We start from the raw sequence: 14,953 nt of genomic DNA, 5'->3' as shown, positions 1-14,953 counted from the left end.
CTCTTTGACATTTTCCATTTCAAGCTTTCTTCCAAAATGAAAGCTGTTTTTTTACAGCTTGACTCTACTGTCTCTAGTGTCATAACTGTTGCCTGTTCATCTCTGGACGTACAAAACCATCATAATTATTTTAACAAAGAATATATTTCTTTTCTCACTCCAGAATTTTTCATGGAATCATGGGCAACACCATTATAATGATTTGTTGAATCAACAAATGCAAAAGAGAAGAAAAAGATAAACATAACAGTACTAATTAATATCCATGAGTCACTAAAGAAATGGAAGGATTACATCAGATGTGGATTCATCATTTTAGCCTACTGATGATCAAAATAACCAACCAGATCTCAAGATAACTCTTAAAAAAACCCTAGAAACTAAAACCAGAAACCCTCCTGCTAGAAAATAAAGAAAACAACAGCTAGAAAGAAATTTTCATAGAAATGCACCTTCCATTTTTATACTACTAGTACTAGTACTACACTTTCTTACTACCAGTACTACTCAAATTTTCTTATCATTACAGAAATGGAAGGACTACATCATTAAGCCCCTGATGATCATCAAAATACGAATCTCACCATAAATCTCAAAAACCCCTAGATACTAAAACCAGAAATCCTAGAAAAAAAAGCTGAAAAAAAAAAACTAGAAAAACAACCCACCTTCCATTTCTGTTACTAATACTACTCAGGCTGAACTAGATCCAACAACGTTCTTCTTCTTAGTATCTTCACGTTTGATTTTGGGAAAATACGTCTTAGTAAGGCCATCTTTCATCTCACCATCAATACCCTTCAAATCAATGAAATCAGAGTTCATAATGTAACCGCAGTCATCATCCTTGTTTACAGAATCTCCAATAGCTTGACAGTTGTATCCTTTGGCATAAATAATTTCACCTTCCTTATAATTAAAAGCAGACATGTCGAATATCGTCTCAATATAATCTTCATGTTCCACAACACTCCATCCAGATTTTTTGGCCATCAGTCTCTCAGACGGATTCATGTAATAATCCTTAGGGGTTCCAGCTTTCACAGCTGCAGAATCAATTAAACACATGAGCATACAAAATTAATCAAAAACAATAATAATAATCACAACATCAAAAATTTCATTGCAAAGTCTAGTCTAGAAGATGTGTATACCTGATTGCCTGAAGAGGTGAATTTTTCTGGATGCCATTAGAGTGGTGGGTGAGAGATTCAGGGTCGATGAGAGATTCAAAAACCCTAGAACTTTCTTTTTCTTTTTCTGGTTGTGTGAGTGTGGAAATGAGAAATTTATAGGGGAATAGAAGAGAATTTAGAGGAATTCTGGGGGGACGAACACTGTGTATGTAATAGTAGGATCAATAGAGTGCTCCGGCTTTTGTTACTTGACACGTTTATCTCTAGCCTCACCTGTCCAATTGATAGAAGCCATAAAAAGTAGATTCAAAGAAGCTGCTGAGCCGCATATAAAGAATGGATTGGAAGCTGGATTTTTACAAGAGCTAGACAGTCGGCTGTTATTTCTTAGAGATAATTTACTTTTACTGGGAGAACAAGAGTCATTTTTACGCAAACGAAAAGTTGCCATAAAACCAAATGTCCGAGGTAGAGCAAATTTCTTCCAACCAGCCATATATACTAGTAAATTGGCCGTTGGACTGTTCAGGCGGATTAGATGCAAACCAAAGTTCTTATCCTTTGTATCACACGTATAATTGGACGACTAGAGGGAGTCCCTATGTGATGAAAGGAACCAAAGATGTCGGTCACAACAAATGTGCAGAGGAAATAAAATTGAAAAATAAAATCACCAAATTCAGTTGTAATTTGAGATAATTACACAAATTGTTCAACAATTTTTACCAACAACAATCAAACGAACAAATTAACAGTTCAAAGTTATTCTAAATCTCCATTGAATCAATCAGAATCGACTACAAATCCAAAATCAGAGCAAAAAAAAATTGAACGGAAAATATTCAGTTAAACGTTGAAGATGAAGATGATTGATTCTAGGTGGGGGTTTCTGCATCACAATCCAATTTACAAGTAGTAACGACTAAAATTGTAGATAGACCCGTTAACTAAATTTATCTATTACTTATTCTAATAACAAGGTATTTGGATTTATCGATTGTTCAATCAAAAAACAAAAAACAGAGATGTTCTTCTGTTCGGGTAGAGAAGACGAATCCGGTAGACCAGAACTAGATGAATGCTACAGCAGTGCAGGGACGACCAAAGTCAGGGAGCCTGTTTTTGTGACACAATTTGTTACAGATTTTGCAACAAAATTTGTAACAGTGATTTATAACATTTATAAGAGTTATATTTGTCTAAAACTTATATTGTAACAATTTTGTAACATTTCAGTAACAGTTTTAAATTTGATGGGTGAATTTTGTTGACAACCAACGATCAAGATTAAAATTAAAAGTTTAGGTGACGGTTTTTTGATCATTTTCATGCCTAATTAGCCGTCAATTGGGTCGACTTCCAACCATTTTCTCCTAACCATAATCGGGGACGATAACTCTCCGATTGTTGATTCAATTTCGAGAGAAAACGACCAATACCCATTTAATTGGATCGATTAAAAAATGGAAAACAGCGTTGCAAGCGATGCATTTTTAGCCTCCATATTGACAGTATAGAAGGACTCCCTTCGGTCGTCCCGATTATGGTATATTATAGTTATTTCCACCCACCTTTACACGCGCCCCCTTGAGATCATTTACTCACTCACCCAGTTAACTGAGTTGCACCCCCTTTTTCTTCCCAACCTTTTTCTTCCCAAATCAACCAAACTCTCAATACTCTTGCTATACCGAGTGATGCTGATGACGAACAATTGGTTGCTGATCCATACTTAAACATATTGCTGTCGAAGCTTGGGATGAGAACAATTCGTCTATTTAGTTAAACTAAATCTAAGCATATGGAAAGGTATGGGGTTGCTATGAATATTGATAAATGTAATTTGTATCCTAAATTTAAATGAATGGGTGATTTTGAGAAGTGGGTGTGTTATGATTTCTTTACCCATGTTTTAACTGCTAACGGTTCAACTTTAATACATGTTCTATCTCCTTCACCACTTTTTGTAAATTTGCTATCATATGCCAACAAAAAAGAAAGAAAACGAATTGATCAAACCATTTTGGTAAAATGCCTCAAAGAACATATTGTCATGTCTCTGAAACTTCGACTGTAGTTTAGGATTATAAAGAGTTTTTGGTCACTGGGGGTTTGTGTATATGCACTTTAAAACAATGACCTACTGTTGCGCAATCCTCATAACATCCCGCAAATACATTTTTCGTTTCATTTTAGAGATGGGAAGTGTTGTACATATCTCTGCATCTAATGACCTTTTTGGATATCTGGTTTCTAATAATTTTTTTATGTATGTTTTTTTTGCTGGTGTTGCAGCTTCGCAGCATCAGGTCAACAGATATTGATATCCATTTTATCCAGAGTCATCAACACCAGCACCAGCTTAGTACTGAATGTGTTTGGAAGGGAACTGCCTTCTGGATTCAAGAGTCATTCTCAAGTGGCATGGCTCTTTGAAAACTACAGGAAGATGTACTTAACTCCACAAATTCCTTTTATCCAGCTTTCCACTAATTCATACACTCATATCATTACAACTTACAAGCAATCACACAAAAATCAAATATTTTGTATTTTTCTAATATATTTTGTAAGGGCGGCATGGTTTATTAGAGGGGTGTCATTCTAATAGGATAAAAAGGGTCATTACATGATCATTTAAGGTGTCTCTTATAAAAAAAATCCTGGAAATGACAAATTAATCCTCATAATTGATAACCTAGTTTAATGATGATAATCAAGTTTAGTGTTAATGATTAATTTCACTTATATTAACTCAAAATCAAAACCAAAATCAGATTTTTAGAGTTAAAAAAAAAAAAAGTTTAGAGGAGAAGGTCAATCTCAATCAATTGAAGAAATTAACCAACAAAATGAAGAACCAGAACCTGAAAATGATCAGGTATGCTTCTAAATTAGTCCCAACTAGCTTTTTGTTGCTCAAAGTTATCTAAAATACGTAAAAAATTCATTTTGTTTTTACATTTTCAGAGCTAATTACGGTTGAAATTTTGCTCATAACCAACCGTAAATCGAAGTTACGGTTCGTAAAAGATGAACTACCAACCGTAACTGGTTAAATTTGAAGAAAACCCAATCGTAAAACCAGTTACAGTTGGTAACTAAATGCTCGATACCAACCGTAACTCAGTTAACGTTGGTAACCAAATGCTCGATACCAACCGTAACTGAAATGGTTACCAACCATAACTGAAGAAAATTCTCAGATATAAGAACATACGGTTGGTAATTGAACTATTTCCAACCGTAACAACATCAAAATATCCAGTTACAGTTCGTAATTGAGTTAAAATCAACCGTAACTCACATAACCTAGAAATTTCAATTTCAATTTTCATCTAAAACCCTATTTTTTGATAGAAATTAAACTTAAATCGAACAAAATAAACCAAATCGTAACTGGGTTTTCAAAACATACCTCATATAAGTCATTACACTGCACTTGATTAATTTTCGAATCGTCGATTAATCGAAGATGATGAAATTTTGAGTTTTAATGGAGGTTACGGTTGATGGGAGGAGGAGAAGAGAAGAAGAAAGAAAACAAATTTTCAATTTAGCTTTGATTTACTATCATTTTTTCTAGTTTGTCCTCTTTTTAGGCAAAAATGAAAAGGCTAAAATGAAAAAGTGAGAAATATCTTTTTTAAAAAACGGAATTGGTATACATTAACGATTATAAAAATTATGCATGCATGTACGACTTTTGGTCAGCGTGCTGCAGCAGTAAACTAGTGGTATTTTAATGGGTGAAGCCGCTGGATGCACCATGCATAAAATTTGCTTCACTGTACTTTTCACGGTCAACTTGATGTCACGAGAACTTCCATTTTAAGCTTTGGGATAGAAATGAGGAGGACAATTCAAAAGCTGATTTTACTGATGCGCATGCACTACTACCCAAATCCTTGGCTCTACAGTCTACACGTTATAGGCTTATAGCTACCTGATTTATCTGTGTTTTACGTACAAGACCATTAATTGAACTTGAATTTTCTCTTTAATAAATGAATATTTATTAATAGTAGGATCGATCAAACGCTCCCGCTTTTATCAGTTGACACGTTTATCTATAGTTACTAATGATGCAAGCATGAGGCATATTTTAGGTTTATCTCGTCCATACAGTTTGTTTATTCTCATGTATATAGCGTAAGGAAATGGTCGTGCTGATCTACTAATCGAGTTATGGTTCAACTAATATTAAACTCGGCAACCTGGTGTCAGTTTCCACCTCATTTTCTTCCGTGCAGTGAAGTTATTGGGGTTATGGTTCAAAATGAAGATGGGTGACCATTAACAATAGCAATGGTATCTTCTGTTCAGTGAAGTTGACGGGTTAATGTTACGAGGATTTTGGCCAACTGAAATGGCTAGTTAGCCTGATTGGATACCACACTTTCTTCCAAGGACGGATCCAAGAAGTCTTCATTCTTTTCCCAGTCCGGGCTAATAGTCTTGGTAGAGCAAAACATTTCACTTTTTTAAGGCTGTTGGACTCTGATGGCTACCTGGGCTTTAGCCCAGGTTAGCCCAGCTGTAGGTCCGTCAGTGCTTTCTTCCGGTGCAGTAAAGTTGATCCGACTCAAAAGCTATGTTGGTGATGAAGTCCAAGTTCCTTGCCCGGCTAACAATTTCTTTAATGGCATGACTCCGATTCACCTTGTTAATTATGCTCCTTGCTCAGCTAATGGCGTTGCTAGAGTGCTGACACTTTAGTGGATTGTTTATGCCTAGCAAAGTTAATTAAATTCGAAATTTTCTACTAGATGAAGCTTGACCAGTCAAATAACAACAAATTTTGGGGATTCAAACTTTTAATCCGTAATTACAAAAATGGTGCTAATTTACTGTGAAATTTGTCTCTTCAAAAGTTCCATTTTAAGCTTTCATCCAAAATGAGGAGGAGGACAACAAAAACTGATTTTACTGATGCCCTACTAACTAAAACCACAGTCTATAGACTCTATACGTTATAGCAGATTTCTGTGCGTTTCATGGTCATACGTACAAGACCATTAAACTTGAATTTCTCCAACACCTCTTTAATAAATATTTTTCTCCCTCTACATTTTTGCTATTGACTGTATTTTCACGAGCAACGCCATTATAATGATTTGCTTGAATTATATGCTTAAATAAACAAAGACAAAAAAAGAAGAAAAGGAAACCCATAATTAATTAACAGATACGATGAATAGTACTGGATGATTCACGATACTCTTTTAATAAAGAAATAAAAGGATCACACTACATCAGTTATAGTATATGTTGATTAATTCTCATTAAATATCCTGATGATCAAAATACTAATCTCAACGTGACTCTCGAAAAGAAACACTAGGAAAACAAAACAAAAATAATACTGCTAGTAGAAAGAAATTTTCATAGATCTAGAACCCACCTTCCATTTCTCTAATTAGTAGTACTAGTACTAACTCCAACAACAGTCTTCTTCTTATTATTATTTTCTTCAACTTTGATTTTAGGAAAGTAATTCTTGGTTATGCCATCTTTCATCTCACCATCCATTTCCTTATGATTAAGATAGTCAGTATTCACTATGTAGCTGAAGTCGTCATCCTTGTTTTCACAATCTCCAAATGCCTGGTTCTTGTATCTTTTGATAAAAACTGGAAAATCCCCAAAAGCATCCTGATTAAAAATCACCTCAATAGAATCTTGAAACGACAAGGTAAAGATGATGAAGATTTCTTATTATTGAAAAATTTGAGTTACAAAACAGGTTTTCCCGTGAATAAATAGGTAGAGATAAAATAAATCTACATTTAATAAATATCTTTCCTAACTAAGAAAATATATAACAATATATGCAATGAATACATATATCCTAATACTCTCCCTCAAGCTGGAGCATGGAGTCACGAATGCCTAACTTGCGAAGAAGCGGCTCAAACTGAGGACGTCCAAGAACTTTGGTGAAGATATCTGCAAGCTGAGCAGTTGTTCGAACATGAGATGTAACAATATCACCAGACTGAATTTTATCGCGCACATAATGACAATCAATCTCAATATGTTTGGTGCGTTCATGAAAAACAGGATTAGCAGCAATATGAAGTGCGGATTGACTATCACAATAAAGTCGCATAGGATGAGAGTGAAACACACCTAGAGATTTCAATAATGCCTTTAGCCACGTGAGCTCACTACAAGTATAAGCCATGGAACGGTACTCGGCCTCAACAGAAGAACGAGATATTGTGTTGCTTCTTTGTCTTCCAAGATATAGGTGAGCCTCCCAAAAAAATAATGTAACCACTAAGTGAACGACGACTAAGAGGACAGGAGGCCCAATCGGAGTCATAATAAGCAGTAAGTTGAAAAGCACTATCCTTACGCAAAACAATCCCTTGACCCGGATGGCCCTTCAGATAACGAAGAACTCGGAGAGCAGCTTCCCAATGAGATACCCGAGGAGACTGCATAAATTGAGCCAATACATGTACCGAGTAACATAATTCAGGACGAGTAATAGTCAAATAAATTAAACGTCCAATAAGCCGACGATACTGAGATGCATCAGAATAAAATGGTCCATCATCTAGAGACAAATGATGATGTTGATCCATGGGTGAATAAGCTGGTTTGGCTCCAAGAAGTCCAGTCTCCGACAAAATATCCAAAGTGTATTTCCGTTGAGATAAAAACAGTCCATCAGCTCCACGAGACATTTCAATACCAAGAAAATACTTGAGACTTCCCAAATCTTTCATGTGAAACAACGGCTTAAATATGCTTTAAAAGAAGTAATAGCAGAGAAATTATTCCCAGCAATAATTAAATCATCCACATAGACCAGTACATTGATAGAATTCTCACTTCGTCATAGAGTAAATAGAAAATAATCAGCATAAGACTGTATAAATCCAAAAGCCTTAAGAGCACCTGCAAGCTTAGCAAACCAATTACGAGGAGCTTGACGAAGACCATATAAAGATTTATGGAATCGACACATCTTACCAGGAGAATTAGTCGAATATCCTGGAGGAAGTTGCATATATACTTCCTCATCAAGATCCCCATGTAGAAAAGCATTGTGAACATCCATTTGATGTAACTCCCAATCACGAGCAACTGCGACTGCTAAAAATGTTCTAACCGAAACCATTTTAGCTACGGGAGCAAATGTTTCATGATAATCCACCCCTTCCACTTGTCTATTACCAAGAACAACCAAGCGAGCCTTATACCGCTCGACGGTGCCATCAGAATTATATTTAATTTTGTAAACCCATTTACAACAGATAGCCTTCTTCCCTGACGGCAAATCAGTAATAGATAAGTGACATTCTTATCAAGAGCACCAATTTCCTTAGACATAGCTACACGCCAACAAGGGAGGCGAACAACTCCCGCATAACTGATAGGTTCTTTAAGAGTAGTAATCGCCGCCAAAAAACGAGTATGATTAGCAGAAAAATTTGCACAAGACACATAATTATCTATGAGATAAGACGTACCTGAGGACGTTGATGAATGTGAAGTGGAGGAGCCCCGGTCTATTACTTTCACTGTATTGCATACATAATCCTTTAAACGAGTATTAGGAACCCGAGAACGAACATTTCGCCTAACTGTCTGATCAGAAATGTCACTGATAGGTTCCGACAATATGTTGTCAGATATATGAGTAGCATCAGGAAGTGAAACTGTATCAGAAGTATCCCCTGACATATGCGGCAAGGCAACAACACTGGGTGAGATAAAAACACCACCTGACATATTTTGGGAGGCTACAGCATCGGGTGAGATAAAAGCATCTGAATTCCCACTAGACCTGTTTGGTAATCGTGTGACTGTTCGACTTCCAGTAGGTGTCTCCCTTGTCACACCTGAATTAATTTGAGAGTTAACGTCACAAGAGACAAAAGTCTTTGACATACTCTGAATACATGTTGGCTCACTTGACTTTTTATGTAAATTTGTGTCGGATGAGACAAAGCCGTCCAAAATCTCGCTTGCGGCATTCCTTTTGTTCTTTGACACATTTGAAGTAGTGTTACGGGAGACATGTTCTAATTCTGAAACTTTGCCTGAAATTCTCTGGCTATTAATGTCACCTAATGTCCCAACTGACGTCTCATCTGTCACGTTGTCTGACATTTTCAAATTCTGCGAAGAACGTCCGCCTGTCACGTTCTGTGTAGCTGCCGGCACACCAGGAGACTTGTCTGTTCTGCTCGGTTCTGCTGTTACAAATTCAGTACTGCCCGGATTCACAGTGGCTGGTATTTGAGGACTATCAGACCCCAGAAAACCAGATTGTTCTCCAGAAATCACTGGCCGGTCATCACCCCAACTTCATTATTATTATCTACATTATCATTATTATTATCCGAAAAAACAACCGTATAAGGAAATTTGTATATATTGTTATATATTTTCTTAGTTAGGAAAGATATTTATTAAATGTAGATTTGTTTTATCTCTACCTATTTATTCACAGGAAAATCTGTTTTGTAACTCAAACTTTTCAATAATAAGAAATCTTCATCATCTCTACCTTGTCGTTTCATGGCATCTGAGCCGGGAAAGACTTAGCCTAATTAAAATCAAATAAGAAAATTGCGCTTAAGATTAGCACCATGACTTGCGTAGCTAAAGTAGCGATCACAACCATTAACTTTGGTGGGGGATTTTTATCGTCACAAGATCGACTGGGTCTTGATAATACTCTTGCTGATACCCAATGGGAAACCATTGTTCAAATGCTTAAAAATTCGAATAATGATTCGAAGCTTTCTGGTAAACGGATACTTGATACAGGGGGCTTCACGACACATGACAGGAACTAAAGAATTTTTGTTTAAGACTCATGAAATTGGGTTTTCTTCTGTGAAGCTTCCAAATGGCACATATTCTCATGCTCCATGCGAAGGCACTGTGGTGTTTGCAAACAATATAAAATTATTCCGTGTTTTATTCGTTCCTGATCTACACTGCAACTTGATTTCTTTAGCATGTTTAATTAAAGATTTGAGATGTATTGTTACTTTGACTGATAAATTATGTGTGATACAAGACCGCACTACGAGGACGGTGATTGGTGTGGGTGAGGAACGAGATGGAGTCTATATCTTTCATAGTGGAACACTCATTACTGCAAATCGAGTATCTGCTGGAGAGGATTATTGTTTATGGCATAGACGTTTAGGTCATGCGTCTAATAAGGTTGTTTCTTTACTTCCGGGTATGAATAAAGTTGATTGTCGGAAATTTCTTAATGACCCATGTGATATTTGCTTTAAAGCTAAACAAACTCGGACTACTTTTCCGGTTAGTGAGAATAAAGCGGATAACTTCTTCAATTTAGTTCATTGTGATGTATGGGGTCCTTATCGTACTCCAACTTCTTGTGGTGCACATTATTTTCTTACCATTATCGATGATTACTCTCGTTGTGTTTGGGTTTATTTGATGGCACATAAAACAGAGGTGGTGCAAAAATTTCGGGATTTTTGTGCTATGGCGAAGACACAATTTGATAGATAAGTTAAGAAGGTGCGCAGTGATAATGGTACAAAATTTCTTGCATTAATTCCTTTCTTTATTGAACAGGGTATAGAATTTCAAACTTCATGTGTGGATACACCACAACAAAATGGACGAGTTGAACGCAAACATCGTCATATATTGAACGTGGCGCGTGCTTTACGATTTCAAACCAACTTACCTCTTCGGTTTTGGGGTGAGTGTATCTTAAGTGCTGCTCATATTATTAATCGCACGCCTACTCCCTTGCTTAATGAGATAACTTCATATGAATTGTTACATAAGAAGCCTCCTATTTATACTCATATTAAAGTATTTGGATGTTTGTGCTATGCAAGCTTTGTCCCTCGTGATCGTAATAAGTTTAATCCAAGAAGTCGAAGATGTATTTTTGTTGGTTACCCTTGTGGAAAAAAGGGTTGGCGGTTGTTTGATTTGGAAATGAAACAATTTTTTGTGTCTCGTTGTGAACACGTAAATCACGAAGGCATCTATATGTTCACAAACACTTTAGGTACATAGTCGCACTGATAATACAATTGCATTGATTCCTTGGCTCAAAACCTTCGGGTTTATCATAGCCTCATCTAATAATATCGCGAGAGGCGTTTACGCAAGGGAAGATAAATAAAACGAAGTATAAAAGTAAAACTCATGGAGCGTTAGATGAATATAAAGTGCTGAAATATAAATAAGACTGGGATTTACGTGGTTCAGCACTAAGGCCTACATCCACGGGGTTGTTGTTTCACTATGTATTTGATGATTACAGAGATAGTCGAGTGACTTTGGAGTTTACATAGGTCTGTGTATTGTAAAGGACAAACTTACACTCACAATCCTTCTCTCTCTCTTTCTCTCCCCCCCTTTTACGATCCCCTCACTCTTGGTGGAGAGGGGGTATTTATAGGGTTAGAGTGTGGGACCCATTTCTGAGGGCCGTTGGAACCTTATCTTCTTGTGTTTTGTGTCCATCACGCGGAGATCTTCGCTCATTACTTGATCACGCAGAGTCATCCTCGTTCGTTCCACGGGTTGATCTACACGTATACTGCTCAGAGTGTTTAATGCGGGTAGTTGAGACGCATGCTCGTGTCAGACAAGTGTCTTCTGCCCCTGTCACATCCATGTCAGTTAACCTTCTCTTCACCGTTGATCTTAGCTTCTTTTGGGGATGAGATAAAGTAGCTCTTTGGGAGTTATTTGGTGCTCCGCGGTACATCGTGTTTTCGATACATCTTTTAACTTCTGCCCTTAGATTTGTTCGGGCAAAAATCCGACGTCGACTGGATGGGCTTCTTGGATGTGGGCGTGTGTCATCATGTTTTGATGACTTTGTCCGCATGCTCTCCACGTGTCTTCCTGTATACACGTATTTGATGATGAAATATGTACACACTCGTGATGTAGTGTTCTTTGGAAACAAATTTCCTTTCACAAATCTTCATGTTCTACCACTCTCCAAGCAGATACTTTGCTCATCAGTTTCGGAGAAGGATTGATATAATATTTTCCAGGAGTTCCAGCTTCCATGGCTGCACAGTCAATCAAAACATGAAAGATAATACATAATTAATCCATGTTAAAAAAAATCAGAAAATATAAACCATAATTGCAAAGTCTAGAAAATATGTATATACCTGATTGCCTCAGGAGGTGGATTTTGTTGGTAGCCATTACAGTGGTGGGTGGAGATTCAAAAACCCTAGATAGAAATTTTTTTTTTTTTTTTTTGGTTGTGTGAGTGATTGTGGAAATGAGAGAATGATGAGGTTCTGATATCTATGGAAGAATACAAAGGCAGGAGATATTATTTGTTGGGTCGATTGAGGGGAGGAATGTTCTAGAGCCGGCTATATTGCTCTGCCTGTGACTTTGTTTGTGTATGGCAAGATAAGTGCTCCAGCTTTTGTCACTTGACACGTCTATCTCTAGCCGCTAATAATGCACGAGGCAAATTTGAGGTTTATCTCGTCCATACAGTTTGCTTATCGTCATGTACGAGTATACAGCAGAAGTGAATGGTCTTGGTGATCTATTGTGCGAGATATATATGCTTCTTTGGACATCGCTATTTGGTTGCGCTGATCGAACTCGACTATCTGGTGCCAATTTCCACCTCATTTTCTTTGTCAGAAAATGAGGTTAGATCATGGCTCGGGTGTGCCTCACTTTAGATTCAGCTAATGTACGTAATTATTCTTCTTCGTGGTTGGATGTCTGGGTTTATGTTCTTCGCTATATCTTGCTTCCTCTCCTTATGAATGTTATCAGGTCACTTGAGAAATCAAATGTCAACTAGTAACAATGCTTATGTAAACAAGTAGGATGGAGATTTCCTAATCCAGAAAGACTAATGTGGCTGAAGAGAAGTATTGAAATTTGAAATCTTTTACTCAAATGTTCATAACACGAGGGCAAGTCAAGGAATAATATTTTTACTTTCACGGTCAACTTTGTCTCTTGAATAACATGGCTTGATTGGGGTAATACCCAGATTAAATGGGGTATACCTAATGAGACAAAATCTGATCATTTTGAAGTAAAACCAAGCCACCTCTTAACCTTGTATTTTCTAAATGGCTAATATATCCTTGTTTAATTAATATTTAAAATTCGGATTAGGTTAATTAATTGAGTTTAGATGAATTAATATAGATTAAAACTTATGAATTTAAGTTATCAAATTTTGTTTTTGATCGAATTCATGTGGGAAGATTTTTGATGAAAAAAATTTGTTTTGAGAATTTTTTTTTTTGCAACGAAAATGAAAACATACTACCCAAACACTTCTAAAAAGGGGATTGCAAAGCTGATATGTGAAATCATACTCAAAATTAAAGAAGAAATCTACACTTTCAGTTCTGAAACTATGAAAAGTCGGCAAGGTCGACGATGAAGAACATGCCGACTATATCTGGACGGCAAGGTCTACGGATGAAGAACATGCCGACAACTTATGGCCGGCAAGGTCGGTGAATGAAGAAGATGCCGACTCTATTGTTTTTGGCACACAGGAGATTGTTGTAAATGTTTCACCAGTCGACATCTTATTGATTTTTTACTTTGTCGGCTACCTTATAGTCGGCAAGGTCGACAAAAAATACCTTGCCGGCTATAAATTTTTTGACATACAGAGAAAGGTGTTATAAATGCATAATTAGTCTGCAAAGGTTTTAATTTCATAACCTTTCCGACTAAACTATAGTCGTCAAGGTATAAGGATGAATATCGTGTCGACCCTGTAAATGCTTATTTCAGAGATGAAAAGTCGGCAAGATCGTCAAAACAATACCCTGTCGGCTAATACAATTCGGCAAGTTTTACAAAAAAAACCATTCCGACTTCTGATAAAAATTTGAATCTTACAGGATTGGAGATTGGGTATGATTTTGTACCCGATCTCAAATCGAGTATGTATTTCATACTCGGTTTGAGATTGGGTACAAAATCATACCCAATCTCAAAACTCGTATAATCCAAAAAAAATATTCTTTTTTCGATTTGATTTCATGGATTTGGAAACTAATCCATTTGATTTCATTGTTAGAGTTTTGGAAAAAAAAATTGAACTTTTTTTTAGTCGGCATGGTTTTGTTTTTGGGGGTAATTTGGTTTTTAACACTTTTTAGACACCCCTTAATACATTAGTTTGGATGGAAATAAAATGGATATACCCCAACCAAGCCAGGTTAAATAAGGAGAACAACAAAAGCTGATTTTACAAAGCACTGGTAAACAAAGTTACCATTACAAAATTTGTGCTACCTTTCTTACATTTTACTGTGTGACCTTTGTCTCTTAAATTCTTTTACCATTTTAAGCTATCACTAATTCAAAGAAAACAGGTGCACTAAACAGGTGCACTACAAAACAAGACCTTGACTGTACAATAGCTAATCCCTCAGCCTGGGTTTAATGGAACAATTCAATCTTTTCAACGGGAAGCTGCACTAAAATAAATAAAATATTTCGCTTTTTCCCCTATCACTAAAACACACAAATTACACAACAGAACTTCTCAAACTAGTTTTATTTCTTTTCTTTTTTTGATAATTTGTGCATTTTCATGGCCAACACCATTAAAATGATTCGTTTGAACTTTGAAGCTGTATATATTTCAATCAACAATGGAAAAAAACAGATGACACAAATGAACAGTACTATAATAATCCATGAAAATTTTGCATTACATAAATGGAAGGACTAAATCATGTGTTATACGCTGATATTCACCGTTACAGAAATGCTGATATTCCCCGATGATTGTTAGTACCCAAATTTTGGTTTAGGTCCTACCC

General features: G+C 36.3%; 1 protein-coding gene across 1 annotated transcript; it reads right to left on the bottom strand.

The window, feature by feature from the left end:
• Nucleotides 1-227: 227 nt before the first annotated feature.
• Nucleotides 228-1,256, bottom strand: LOC113277978. The gene is made up of 2 exons (XM_026526931.1): nucleotides 1,155-1,256; nucleotides 228-1,046 (listed from the first exon to the last, which is right to left on the bottom strand). The coding sequence occupies exons 1-2, from the start codon at nucleotides 1,189-1,191 to the stop codon at nucleotides 694-696; spliced, it is 390 nt and encodes a 129-aa protein (XP_026382716.1). The 5' UTR covers nucleotides 1,192-1,256; the 3' UTR covers nucleotides 228-693.
• Nucleotides 1,257-14,953: the final 13,697 nt, after the last annotated feature.

This window comes from Papaver somniferum, chromosome 5 (genome assembly GCF_003573695.1).
Source record: "Papaver somniferum cultivar HN1 chromosome 5, ASM357369v1, whole genome shotgun sequence".
Lineage (NCBI taxonomy): Eukaryota > Viridiplantae > Streptophyta > Magnoliopsida > Ranunculales > Papaveraceae > Papaver > Papaver somniferum.
Note: the sequence above shows the minus strand (reverse complement) of the source record. Positions and strands in the feature narration are given on the sequence as shown.

Bases quoted from the DNA above. Each gene is read 5' to 3' on its own strand.
- LOC113277978 (XM_026526931.1), bottom strand. From the start codon at position 1,191: ATGGCATCCAGAAAAATTCACCTCTTCAGGCAATCAG. The intron at 1,047-1,154 runs GTATACACATCT...TTGATTCTGCAG, and splicing joins TCACCTCTTCAGGCAATCAG to CTGTGAAAGCTGGAACCCCT.